Below are 14,592 nucleotides of genomic sequence, written 5' to 3' on the forward strand. Positions count from 1 at the left end.
TAACAAAATAAAACATAAACATAAAACAGTGTGCCTAGGTGGCTTAGTTGGAGGAGCGTCCAACTCTTGATTTCAACGCAGGTCATGATCCCAGGGTCATGGGATCAAGCACAGAGCCTGCTTAATTAAGATTCTCTCTCTCTCCCTCTTCTCTTCTCCCTGGCTCACCCTCTCTAAAAAAATAAATAAAAATAAAAAATAAAGGATAAAAATCCTATGATCATCTCAAGAGATGCAGAAATAGCATTTGGCAAAATTCAACATGCATTCATGATAAAAACTCTGAACAGGATATAGAAGAAACACATTTCAACATACTAAAGGCGATATACAACAAATTGGTTAACATCACAATGGTCAAACAGCTAAAAGCTTTTTCTTCAAGATCAGGAAAAAAACAAAGATGTCCATGCTCACCATCTTTATTCATTATAGACTAGAAGTTCAAGTCACAGAAATCAGGCAAGAAAAAGAGAGAAAATTCATCCAAATTGGTAAGGATGGAGTTAAACTGTCAGTATCTGCAGATGACATGACACTATATATAGAAGATCCTAAAGACTCTACCAAGAAACTATTAGACCTAATAAACAAATTCAGTAAAATAGCAGGATAAAAAATTAATATGAAGAAATCTGTTATGTTTGTATATACTAATAAGTAACTAGCAAAAAGAAAAATTTGTAACTGCATCAAAAAGGACAAAATACCTAGGAATAAATTTAACTAAAAAGGTGAAAGACCTATACTCTGAAACTATTAAGATATTGATAAAGGAAACTGAAGACAACACAAATAAATGAAAAGTTATGCCATGCTCAATGACTGAAAGAAGTAATATTGTTAAAATGTCTATACTACCCAAAGCAATACACAGATCCTACACAATCCCTACCAAAATACAAACAGCATTTTTTTACAGAACTAGAAGAAAAAATGTCAAATTCAAATGGAACGACAAATGACCCCAAATAGTCAAAGAAACTTGAGAAAGAGGAACAAAGCTGGAGGTAACACACTTCTGGATTTCAAACTATATTACAAAGCCATAATAATCAAAACAGTATTGTAATGGCACAAAAACAGACACAAAGATCAATATAATAGAGTCCATTATAAACTCATATATATATGGTCAATTAATCTCTGACAAAGGAAGGAAGAATATACAACAGTGAAAAGACAGTCTTCAATAAATGATGCAGGGAAAACTGGGCAGCTACACATAAAAGAATAGAACTGGACCACTTTCTTATACCATATACAAAAATAAACTCAAAATGGAGTAAGGACCTAAATGTAATACCTGAAAACATAAAACTCCTAAAAGAAAACATAGGCAGTAAACCTCTGAACAGTCTTACCAGTATTTTTTGGGCTCTACCTCCTCAGGAAAGGGCAACAAAGGTCATAATAAACAACTGGGACTATATCAAACTAAAATTCATTTGCCCAGTGAAGCAAACCATCAATAAAACAAAAAGGTAACCCACCAAATAGGAGAAAATATTTGCAATCATGGTCCTTTGGATTAATGTCCAAAATACATAAAGAACTCATAAAATTCAACCCCCAATGAACAAATAATCAGATTTTAAAATGGGGAGATGGGGGCCAGGTGGCTCAGTTGGTTGAGTGTCCAACTCTTGGTTGAGTGTCCAATTCTTGATTTCAGCTCAGGTCGTGATCCCAGGGTCGTGGGATTGAGCCACACATCAGCTCCATGCTGAATGGGGAGCCTGCCTGAGATTCTCTCTCTTCTCCTCTGCCCCTCTCCCCTGCTTGCACTCTCTCTCTCAAAATAATCAATCAATCTTTTAAAAATGGGCAGAGAACCTAAATAGAATTTTTCCTAATAATACATAAAGATGACCAAAAGACACATAAAAAGAGGATCAACATCACAAATCACCAGGGAAATGCAAATCAGAACCACAATGAGATATTACATCACACCAGTCAGAAGGGCCAGTATTAAAAAGACCAGAAATAAAAATTGCTGGCAAAAATGTGGAGAAAAGGGAACCCCTTTGCATTGTTAGTGAAAATACAAATTGGTGAGCCACTAAGGAAAATAATGTGGAGGTTCCTCAAAAGATTAATGATAGAAATATCTTTTTTTCCAATAATTCTACTTCCGGGTATTTACCTGAAGAAAATGAAAATACTAATTTGAAAAGATATGTGCTTGCCTATGTTTACTGCAGCATTATTTACAATAGCCAAGACACAGAAGCAACCTAAATGTCCATCGATAGATGAATGGATAAAGAAAAAAATGTGTGTATGTACACACGTGCAATAGAATATTACTCAGCCATAAAAAAGAATGAAATTTTGCCATCAGCATGGTAAATGGATGGAAATCCATTATGACAGGGATAGACCTAGAGGGTATAATGTTATATGAAACAAGTCAGACAAAGAGAGATACCACATTTTCACATATACGTGGAGCCTAAAAAACTAATCAAATGAACAAAGAAAATAGAAATAGCCTCACAAATACAGAGAACTGATGGTTGCCAGAGGGGTGGAGGAAGGAAGTGGGGGAATGGGTGAAATAGGTGAAGGGGATTAACAGATAAAAATTTCCAGTTATAAAATAAGCCACAGGAATGTAAAGTACAGCATAGAAAATATAGTCAATAATATTGTAATAACTTTGTATAGGTGAGAGATGGGAACTATACTTATTGACGTGAACAGTGCATAATGTATGTAAATGTGAAGCCATTGTGTTGTTATACCTGAAACTAGTACAATATTATATGTCAACTACACTTCAATTTAAAAGAAGGGATTTCAAATTTAAGTATCATCCTTTCACCCCAATTCCCTCTAGGCTTTCCACTTCATCTATATATATACACACACCCTGCAGGTAGCCAGTCAATATTCTTTTTTGCCTTTCCTCTGTTTCTTTTTGCTCAAAAGAAAAGATACACGTTTATATTCCATTTTTCCCTTCCCAAGAAAGTTGCATTCTTTAGACACTCTTTGGCACTTCGTATTTCATCCTTAAAAATGTATCCTGAGAGTCTCCCTGCATCAGTCCAGAGATCTTCGTCATTCTTTTTGACAATTTACTTAGTCACTCTCCTATATATGAGCATTTAGGTTGTTTCCAATATTTTGAAAGGACAAATAATAATGTATTGAGTAACCCTGTGCATTTTTTTTCTTAATTCTAGAGTTATATCTTCATGGCAAATTTACATTAGTAGGGTGGCTGGATAAAAAACAAATGTAGTTTTGATAGATATTGCCAAATCTCTTTCTATCAGAGATGTATCAATTTTTATTCCAGGAAGCAGTATAACAGTGACTGTTTTCTAACAGCCTAACCAAAACGTCATTGTAATTTTTAAAGTTACCAACCTGAGAGGTGAAAAATAACATCTCAGTGTAGATGTAATTTGCCATTCTCTTCTTTCATATGTTTTCAGATATGCTTACTAAAATTTCATTAGTACTTGGGTATATTTCTGGATTTTTATTATATTCCACTGATGCGAAAACAGTGTGCTTTCTTGGTTAATCACAACAAGAAAAGATCTTCCTAGGGGCACCTGGGTGGCCCAGTCAGTTACGTATCTGACTTGATTTAGGTTTAGGTCGTATCTCACAGTTTGAGGGATTGAGCCCCACACTAGGCTCTGCACTGACAGAGCAGAGCCTGCTTGAGATTCTCTCTTTCCCCTGTCGCTGCCTCTCCCTTGCTCGTGCAAGTGTACACACACATGCTCTCACTCTCTCTCAAAAATAAACATTTAAGGAAGCACCTGGGTGGCTTAGTCGGTTAAGCATCTGACTCTTAGTTTAGGCTCAGGTCAAGATCTCACATTTTGTGAGTTCAAGCCCTGTGTCAGGCTCCATGCTGACACTGCAGAGCCTGCTTGGGATTCTCTCTCCCTCTCTCTCTCTGTCCATTTCCTGCTCACACGCGTGCAAGCTCTCTCTCTCTCAAAATAAACTAAAACAGGTTAAAAAATAAACATTTAGAAATGAGAAAAGATTGTTCTGTGACTCATACCAAAATATTTTAAAATCCATTTTTTAAGATGCCTCTTCAGAAACTAAGAGGACACCAGAAAAGAAAATTGGCAAAGGACAGAAACAGAAAATTCAAAGAAAAAGTAATAGAAATAGCTCTCAAGCCTCACTCAGATGAGAAATACAGATTAAAACCATCCATATAAAAAATTAGCCAAGATCAACAACCTAATTAAAAGGCTCAAATTTGGGGCGCCTGGGTGGCACAGTCGGTTAAGCGTCCGACTTCAGCCAGGTCACGATCTCGCGGTCCGTGAGTTCGAGCCCCGCGTCAGGCTCTGGGCTGATGGCTCGGAGCCTGGAGCCTGTTTCCGATTCTGTGTCTCCCTCTCTCTCTGCCCCTCCCCCGTTCATGCTCTGTCTCTCTCTGTCCCAAAAATAAATAAAAAAAAAAAAAAAAAAAAAAAGGCTCAAATTATAAAACCACAGATCTTCCTTCACTTATTATGGGGTTACATCCTGATAAACTCATCATATGTAAGTTGAAACTATTAAGTCAATAATGTACTTACTATATCCAAACCATTAAATATCACAGCCTAGCTTAAATGTGCTCAGAACACTTCATTAGCCTACAGACGGGCAAAATCACCTAAGACAAAGCCTATTTTATAATATAGTGTTGAATTTCCCATGTAATTTATTGAATACTGTACAGAAAGTGAAAAGCAGAATGATTGTAGAGGTAAAGAATGGCTGTAAGTGTATTGGTTGTTTACCCTCATTATTGTGGGGCTAACTGGGAGGTGTGGGTCACTGTTTCTGCTCAGGATCAGGAGAGAGTATCCTATCATGTATCTCTAAGGCAAGAAAAAGGTCAAAATTAAAAATTCAAAGTACAGTTTCTATTAAATACATATTATTTTACACCATCATAAAGTTAAAAAATCACAAGTTGAACCATAATAAGTTGGGGACTGTCTGTATTTGAAAAATATATAGGGATAAATCTTCATGCCCTTTTATTTAGCAATGGACTCTCAGATTTGACATTACAAGCATGAGTAAAAATAAATAATAGATAAAATGAACTAAATTAAAATTTAAATGTTTTAAGTATGAAAGGACAGCCTTCAGAAAGTAAAAGACAAGCTACAGAATGGGAAGGAAATTGTTCCAAGTTATATATCCGATAAAGGTTTAGTATTCAGAATATATACAGAACTCTTACAATGCACAACAAAAAAGAAACCATCTAAGTTAGAAATGAACACAGGGCTTGAAAACACATTTCTTTAAAGAAGACATATAATGGCCAAAAAGCACATGAAAATATGTTCAAGATCACTGATGAGATACCAGAGATACCACGTCACACCCACTAGGACAGTTAAAATTTAAAAATTAGAAAATACCAAGAGTTGGCGAGGAAGTAGAGAAAAGGGAATCCTAGTACACTCTTGGTGGGAATGTAAACTAGCGCTGCCACTAAGGAAAACAGTATGGGGAGGATGTGAAGAAATAAGAGTTTTCATACATTTTTTTGAGGAATATAAAATGTTGTAGTTGCTGTAGAAAATAATTTGATGGTTCCCTAAAAAGAAAAAGCAGAATCACCATATGATCTGGCAACCCCCAAGTACTCAAACAGAATTTGTTCATAAATGTTTATAGGAGTAGCATTCATAATAACCAAATGGTAGAAATAACCCAAATGTCCACCCACAGATAAATTAAAAAACTGTGATCTACACTACCAAGTTATTCAGTCAAAAAAAGGAATGAATTATAGATACATGCGACTACCTCGATAAACCTCGAAGGCATTATGGCTAAGTGAAAGAAATCAGACACAAGAGGTCATATATTGGACAACTACTTTAATATAAAATGACCCAAACAGTCAAATCTACAGGAACAGAAAACAGATTAGTATTTGCCAAGCATTAAAGGAGGGAGGACAGATGAATGGGGAATGATTACTTAATGAATATGAAGTATCCCCCTGCAATACTAGAGAGTGATGAAAATGTTGCAATACTAGAGAGAAGTAGTTCAACATTGTAAACATGCTAAAAGCTACAGAACTGTACAATTTAAGATGGTTAATTGTGGTGCCCCCAGGTGTCTCAGTCGGTTAAGCATCTGACTCTTGGTTTTGGCTCAGGTCATGCAGGAGTTCTACCCCTGCATCAGGCTCTGTGCTGATTGCAGAGCCTGCTTGGGATTCTCCATCTCTCCTTCTTTCTCTGTCTCTCTCTCTCAAAATAAGTAAATAAGCTTAAAAAAATTTTTTTCATTAAATGGTTAATTATAAGAATAAAAATAAATAACTAGATAGATCAACAAAATGGTTGATTGTATATTAAGTGAATTTCAACTCAATTAAAAAAAATCACACTGGTACATCATTTTTCAATCATTTATAAGACCAACTCCAAAATTTGATAAGAACACTTTGTTGAAAAAACTGAAAAGAAACAAACATTCTCATATATTACTAATGGGAATAAAAATGGGTACAATCTTAGAGCAGGAGTTTGGCAATATCGAACAAAATTTACAAATATATTTTCCCACAGACATCCTTCCACAAAGAGCAAATAAGGTATACACAACATAACTCATTACAGTACTGTTTGTAATAGAAGAAGACTACAAATAATGAAAGGCCTGTTAATAGAAGACCAGTTAAACTAAATTATCATACATACACACAAAGGAGTGCTATGATCCTGGATTGAAAAAGCTCCCAATATACCACTATCCTTTGTGTAAGAGTAGTGGGGAAGGAAAGAATATATATTCCTACTTACATGTATGGAAATTAGATAAATAATGCAGACAGACAGGCAGACAGATGATATACAACAAAATAGTTAAAAGCAGTTAACTCTGGAGTAGATGGGAAGGCAGGAAATGGTAAAGACTTTGCTTCATATCTTTTAAAGCTTTTTGGTTTTTTGATTCCTGGGAATTACAAAAGGAAAAATTCAGAGACTACCAACTGTTTTAAAACCAAAACCAAAACCGAAACCAGCATGCCTGGGTGGCTCAGTCAGTTAATCGACCACTTCTTGATTTCAGCTCAGGTCATGATCTTGCAGTGGTGAGACTCAGCCCCGCATCTGGCTCTGTGCTGAGCACGGAGCCTGCTTGGGATTCTCTCTCTTCCTCTCTCTCTGCCCCTCCCCCACCCATGCTCTCTTGATCTCTCAAAATAAATAAATTTTTAAATCAAAACAATCCAACAGAACACTTACATAGATTAGATAGTTCACTTAAAGTATGTCACTCGTGCTTTGACTTACCAATTTTAAGACTGCAAAATTAACAGTCTTTTCCCTCCCAACAGCATAATCTCCTGCCACTTTTCATCAATTTCAATGCTCTAAGGTTCAGGTTCAAACTCTATGTCCAAGAGAGTACCCTGCTTTCTTGTCTTGAGGCATTTATACCCAATCTGTTAACTTTGGCCTTTCTTGGCCCTCTTAACTTTCTTTTACACAGTCTCAGTCTCACCACAGAGATTTTCCTCTAAGATGCACATATCTTACAAATACTCCCACATTCACACATACATAGAGATACAAAGCCTAGGCTAGATCAGAAGCCCTTCCTTGGTATTCCCACAGTATCCTGTCCTTAGGGACACAGACTCCAGATTGAGACAAGCCTGACTCCGAAACTTGAGTTTGGCACTTAAACTAACTGTATGATGTCCAAAAATTTCTATAAAATCATACCTGCCTGACAGAACTGTTAACCAATATATTAAATGAGTTAATGTATGTAAAGCACAGAGCATGACACATTAAATTGTCATTAAATAGTAACCAGTGTTATTACTCTTTAGGTGGCACTGAGCACTTTATACTAACTACTGGAATAATTTCCCTCTTTGCTCCTTATAATAAAGCCTCCTTTGAAAACTATACATACTCTAATACTGACTGGGGCAGAGACTATCTTCATAACATTAGGTATATTCTGGAACACTGCTTAGTACAAGATAGAGGTGTTCTGTAAATATTTGATAAACAACTTGTGTCAATACTGTGAGTGACAAACAAAAATAAAGTCTTCAAGAAATCAACTGAATCAGTGATCTCAATAAAAGATCACTGTACTTTCTGCACTGGAAAGCAAAGAATGCTGATTCCCAATCCCCCCTCTCATGTAACACAGCATAATCTGTTAGGATTTATCTATTCTTGAGAAGAAAAATATCAGTTATCAATACGATAAAAATAAAATTACATTATTTTAAAAAACTATCTATAGATATCAAACAGATGATAAACTTAAGAAACCAGATTCTGGTGCTTATGTTACCTTAAGCAAATTATTTAAGGTCCACGTACTTAATCTATGCAATAAGGACCAATATACATACTGACAAGAAAACAAAATAATGAATACTAGGAACTACCAAAATTCCTAATACAAAGCACAAACAGAAATACTATCAATCAGTAAATATTAATTATAAAAACTTATGATATAAAAAGTCAATTCAAATTCTTCAAATGAATTTTAGATTTCCTTGAAAATTTCATAAAATTTCATAGATCTGTTCTTTCATAGCAAAACTGAACCAAAAAAAAATGAAACAGCTTTAAATAACAATAATTTTCTTTATGAGAAAAAGATCAGCACATTGTACTAGGATGGATTATATATAATGAAAGGTGAAATAATTTGACACTGCTGGACTGACAGACTCAATGTACATTATTTATTCCATCATTATGTACCTCGACATCCTGAACACTGGATAAAAAAGTTGATCAAATCCAGAAGTGCGATGTCCCTGTCTTGTTTATATGATTCAATCCAGTCATCCACCACAGACTGTAGGAAAAAAATACATAAAAATGAATACTCAAAAAAATTGGTATTACAATCAATAAATTTTTTAAAGTTTGTGATTTTATCTGTGTGTGGTCTATTTAAAATACTTACCCGAAATCATTTCTCTGTAGCCAAATAAAAGTAAAGATTCCTTTATTTTTCAAGAAAATTAAAAGATGAGTTACTAGGTTTCAAAAACTTGTTTAAACTGGAACACAATACAAAACTGACTAGTTTAATAATTATTAAGCAACTATAGATACCAATATTCAAACCACATTGTGAAAATACAAAAGCTAAACTAAATACGCTTACACATAGAAACTGTTCATATATCAAAAAATCTATTTCATTAGTAGTGCATAAAAAGAATACACACCATATATAAAATGCATTTTTGTCAGGAATGAAAAAATGAGTTAATATTAGGAAATCAAATAATTCAATTATAAAGGAGAAAAAATTAAAAAAAAATAAAGGAGAAAAAATTAAATGAAATTACTAGATCTCAAAATGGTATGTGACAAAAAAGTACAGCCAAGATTAATAAACAACTTCCAGAAAAAGTAAAGTTAGATGAAATATATACAAACAAGATACAAAGACTAAAATATATTTATTGTTGAAATGCTCAAGACATTTCAACTCAAAATGGAACAAGGCAAGGATGTATCCTTAATTATTTGACACAGGTTTTAAGTTTTTAGTAAAACCAAAAATGAGTTAAATGATAAAGAGAATTCTCCCTTTCCAAAAGTTGAAAAAAATACCTAATAGTCTCTAGTAAAGGGACTCAAAAGATTCATACCGGAAAAAAATTGGTTAAGACAGATGACAAAAGATAAATGTACAAAATAACTTTTAGATATTGCAAATGTATAAGAAACATAAATGGATGAGCAATCTGTTCACAACTAGTTACCTAATTATAAATTCAAGAAAGGTATGTTGATGAGGAAAATTATAAAAACTAGAGGATATAGAAAATCACCTAAATAAGTTTTATGTATTGGGTTAAAATTAAAAAAACGCTTCGAGTTCTATCAATAAAGTCTTTCCAGATTGTTAGCCAATTTAATGTGATTCCATGCAGCCTACTTGTAGGCTACATTGTTTGAGGTTTGTTTGGGTGGAGGAAGGATATTACAGAAAACGTATGAAAATAATTTTTAAATACTTTTAAAATCAATTTTTACTTTTGTATGTAAGTACAGTTATACACGGTAAGATATAGGAAACTTAAGTTACACCTTGATGAAATTTTACAAATATATACACATCTGTGTAATCATAACCAGGATGAAAATATAAAGCCTTTCCAAAACTGAAATGGCTCCCTAATGCTCTCTTCTAATCAGTAACCATTCCAAGCCCAGAGGGTTTAACCACTATTCCTTAACAGTGGACATGTTTTTGAAACTCATATAAATAGTATTATCTTTTATGTCTGACTTCTTTCAATCAAAGTTGTATCAGCTGTTATGTGTACCACTACTTCCTTTTTTTTGAATTTCCAGATAGCATCTGATTATTTAACATACCACAATTTATTACCCATTGAACTGGTAAAGGACATGACTGCTCTTTCCATTTTAAAGCTATCATGAATAAAATTGCTGTAAATATGACTGTACACATATTTTGATGGACATCAACCCTTGTTTCTGTTGTATATATACCCAGTAGCCAAACTATTAACATGGAACACATGTATGTAGATACTTAATAGACAATGCCAATGTTCTAAAACAGGTGTATTAAATTATACATCCACCAACAATCTATGAGATCTACCAATATATGAGACTGGGTGTTCCACATCCTCATCAATACTATGTATTATCAGTCCTATTAATTTAACCATTCTGATTGAGCACATAACAACCTCTTCTAGTGAAGAGCAACCACATTCCCTTCTTCCATGTGAAAAGAGAGAACTTTTTAAAACTGCTCATGAACACTATGTATCTCTATTTCTTCACATTGATGTCTGGGAGGATTTACTTTAAAAATAAGCAGAAAAGGGGCGCCTGGGTGGCGCAGTCGGTTAAGCGTCCGACTTCAGCCAGGTCACGATCTCGCGGTCCGTGAGTTCGAGCCCCGCGTCAGGCTCTGGGCTGATGGCTCGGAGCCTGGAGCCTGTTTCCGGTTCTGTGTCTCCCTCTCTCTCTGCCCCTCCCCCGTTCATGCTATGTCTCTCTCTGTCCCAAAAATAAATAAAAAATAAAAATAAAAAAATAAAAAAATAAAAATAAAAATAAGCAGAAAATTAGAAAGAATACATGGTTGTAGAAGAGGGTTAAAAAAAAAAAGAAAGGATATCATAGTATCTGTTGAAAGTTAAGCTCGGCAGAATAATGTGTCAAGGACATGACTGACTAAGAATGGTGGTGAAGACAAAGAATGGATAAAGCAGGTCAAGTGATTTTTAAATTGATGACCCAAGCAGAAATGCTTTCTGAACAAAGTAAGGAAGTATGGCACAAAGCTAAAGAGGAACCATTTCTCCTACTTCTACATGGGGCCCAGCATTGTGAAAACACTCTGAAGATGGTGAGTACATTTTCTTCAATTCCCAAAGTGAAAGTGTCAATTTATAATCCCACCAGTTATATGTGAGGAGCCCAGAAACATTCTGAATAAAACTAGTGAACAGGGAATTGCATAAATATCAAAATTTAACACAAAGACACTGATAACAATATAGACTGAAAATAACACAGAACTAGAAAAGTAATATAAGAAAATAGAGTGCAGAAATAAATCCAGGTATATTATATATAGAACTTAAGCTGTGACAAAGGGGATACTTAAGTTTTTGAGGGAAAAGGTGGTAAATTTAATAAATGATTCTTGTGTAATTGGTTATTCATCTTAAAGGACAAAAACTATACCTTTTAAAAGAGTGGGGTGAAGGCAAAAGAATCTAAAGAACTGAACTCCAGAGAGATAAATCCTTCTTGGATTGGCAGACACTGGTGATTGTTAGAGGCACTGCCAAGTATGGGCATAGGTGAGTGGATTATACAGTATTTCATAATATATAAGGCCTTGGCCTGTGAGACAGGATAAAACAGAAAACTTATATAAGGCACATCAAAATTAAATTATGGGAATCTTCAATAGAGAAAAAAATTTTAAGTAGCCATAGGGTAAGGATAAGGGGACCAAAGGATAAGAATATGGTACACATCTCATCAAAAAGAATGAAAGCCAGGGGATTAAGGAAAGACATATTTAAAGTGCTGAAAGAAAAAAAACTGCCCATCAGTTGGCAAAAAAACCTAGCTTCCTTCCCTATGATCCCACAAAGATCAACAACTGGACAGCAATACACAAACAGTCCCAGGAGACCACTAGAGTCCACACAGAATGTTTTAACAATAAGTTAAAATAATCACAGAAGAGAAGGAAGGCAACTTCATCTTGCCTGCATAATCCCATCCCCCAACCTAACACAGTTCAAAATGCTCAGAAGAAATTTCCCAGCCACCTGAGTGGCTCAGTCGGTTAAGCGTCCAACTTCAGCTTAGATCATGATCTCATGGCTCATGAGTTCAAGCCTCACATCAGATTCTGTGCTGACAGCTCAGAGCCTGGAGCCTGCTTCAGATTCTTGCCTCACTCTCTCATAGATGTACTGAGCCAGCTAGGAACAATGAATAAAAGCAGAAGCTATTAATAGCAGACAAGCACCAGGAGCCATCATGGTTCACAGAGACCTGCTCTGCAGACAAACTCAGTATATTTATTTCACAAGTGACAAAGCCAAAGGCTAGCACAGCCACTGTGGACTCCCACAGATATTGCCAGCTTTCCACCCTTGGGTAGTTTTGTTAGCTGAAACCAGCTGCATGAGTCCTTTTCTGAAACCTTCCCCTGCCACCACCAGATCTGTACCACAGCCATGCAGGATTTCTATGGCTGCATAAGTAGAAGAAGCCAGTCACCTAAGTCCTTCCTCAGACACACAGGAGCCAAGGGGCTGCACATGCAGCCAACTTAAGCTTCTACAGCTAGATGAGTATAAGACACCAGCCTAGTGCACCCCCCATCTCTGAACACTGTTTCCCATGCTCAGAGCTAGCCCCTCTGTGTGCACCACTGTCCTAACACCCATCACTGACCTGCACTGCAGCATGCACGCACAAGGTGGAGGAAACATACAGCCACTGGTGAATATACAGAAAGCCATGAAACCCTGCAGCTCATATCAGGTCCTGCCTGCTGTCACTGTCCAGTACCACCTTGCCCACCTGTACCTAGCTCCTCCAGGCTGCATATCTATACTCCCTCACTCAAGCTCCCTTCCACGGTCTCCACTGCAGAGTGCATGCCTGGAGGGAGAGTGTGCAACCACAGGAGGGGCATTGTCAACCAGGGCCTCCATAGTTGCCAGGGAGCCCATAACTGGCTTTAGGCCTTGCTACCTGCACTGATACTCACCACTAAAACTGTGTCTGAGACAGGTCTCCTCCACCATATAGATACCTGAAGCTGCCCACCACAGCTCAATGTGTGCACACCACTGGCTCTGGCTACCACCACTGCTTGCTTTGGTCCCTAGCTACCAAACCTGGAAGTGTTGCTTAGGACCCCAACAGCGCTCACAGGCACTGCAGATCTTTCACAGTGCTCACCAAAGATCAATCGGTTCAATGCAGAGGAACCTGGTGGCCTGAGCATGAAAGACATCATGCCTTCCTGAACCCAGTGCCACCATACGCCACATTTCTCACCCTACAACACTAGACCCAGGGTCAGTGCATGATTAAGTGTGCCTTCACACAAAGGTGAAAGGTTCCCCATATGGAAATCCCTCTTTCGTCTGGAAGAGGTAACTGCTTCTTCAAATACATAGACATGAAAACATGATTCTTCATGATTATGAAGAATTAGGGAAATATGTCTCCACCAAAGGAATACCGTATACCTCTAGTAACTGGCCCAAAAAAATGCATATTCAGAAAATGCTGAATAAAGAACTCAAAACAGTTTCTCATGCTCATGCTGCAGCACATACACTAAAACTGGAACGATACAGAAAAGATTAGCATGGCCCTTGTGCAAGGATGACATGCAAACTCATAACACGTTCCATATTAAAAAAAAATTCTATAGCTAGTCAGAGAGCTACAAGAGAACACAGATAAGCAATCAATAATATCAGAAAAAAATATATAATAACAAAATGAGAAGTTCAACAAAGAAAGAAAACGTAAGAAAGCACAGAACAGAAATTCTAGACCTGAAGAATACAATGACTATAATGAAGAATTCAATAGACAGTTTCAACAGTGAACTTGAATAAGCTAAAGGGAAAATCAGTAAGCTACAACACAGATCAAGTAGAATTATCTAAATGCAGGAGCAAAGGGAACAATGAAAAGGAATGAAGAAAGCTTATGGGAATTATGGCATACTGACAAAAGAAATAACATACGCATCACTGGAGTCCCAAAGAGAAATGAGAGAAGGAAAATGTAGAAAGCTGATTTTAAAAAATAATGGGTCAAATTATTTTTTAAGTTCTCTTTTGATTTCTTTTTGACACATCTGATTGTTCAATAGCATGTTGTTTAATCTCCACATATTTATGAATTTTCCAGTTTTGTGTAATTTCTAGTAACTCACACTACTGTGGACATAAAATATATACTTGGTATAATTTTGATTCTTATTAAGACTTGTTTTCTGGACTAACATATGATCTTGGAAAATAGTTCTATGTGACTTGAGAAG

At 36.0% G+C, this 14,592-nt stretch overlaps 1 protein-coding gene and 1 non-coding gene across 3 annotated transcripts in view; one reads left to right on the plus strand and one right to left on the minus strand.

The window, feature by feature from the left end:
- Positions 1 to 14,592, minus strand: part of STAG1 (STAG1 cohesin complex component) — a 408,272-nt gene that overhangs the window by 224,774 nt on the left and 168,906 nt on the right. For both annotated transcript variants that reach the window (XM_058732364.1, XM_058732365.1), the window contains one exon: positions 8,754 to 8,850. In XM_058732364.1, the coding sequence (XP_058588347.1) occupies positions 8,754 to 8,850 (97 nt within the window). The remainder of the gene's footprint in view (positions 1 to 8,753; positions 8,851 to 14,592) is intronic.
- On the plus strand, positions 13,852 to 13,957 carry LOC131513251 (U6 spliceosomal RNA). The gene has a single exon (XR_009262482.1). It is a non-coding gene; the product is annotated as a U6 spliceosomal RNA (small nuclear RNA).

The sequence above is a fragment of the Neofelis nebulosa genome, chromosome 5 (genome assembly GCF_028018385.1).
Source record: "Neofelis nebulosa isolate mNeoNeb1 chromosome 5, mNeoNeb1.pri, whole genome shotgun sequence".
In the NCBI taxonomy this organism is placed as follows: Eukaryota; Metazoa; Chordata; class Mammalia; order Carnivora; family Felidae; genus Neofelis; species Neofelis nebulosa.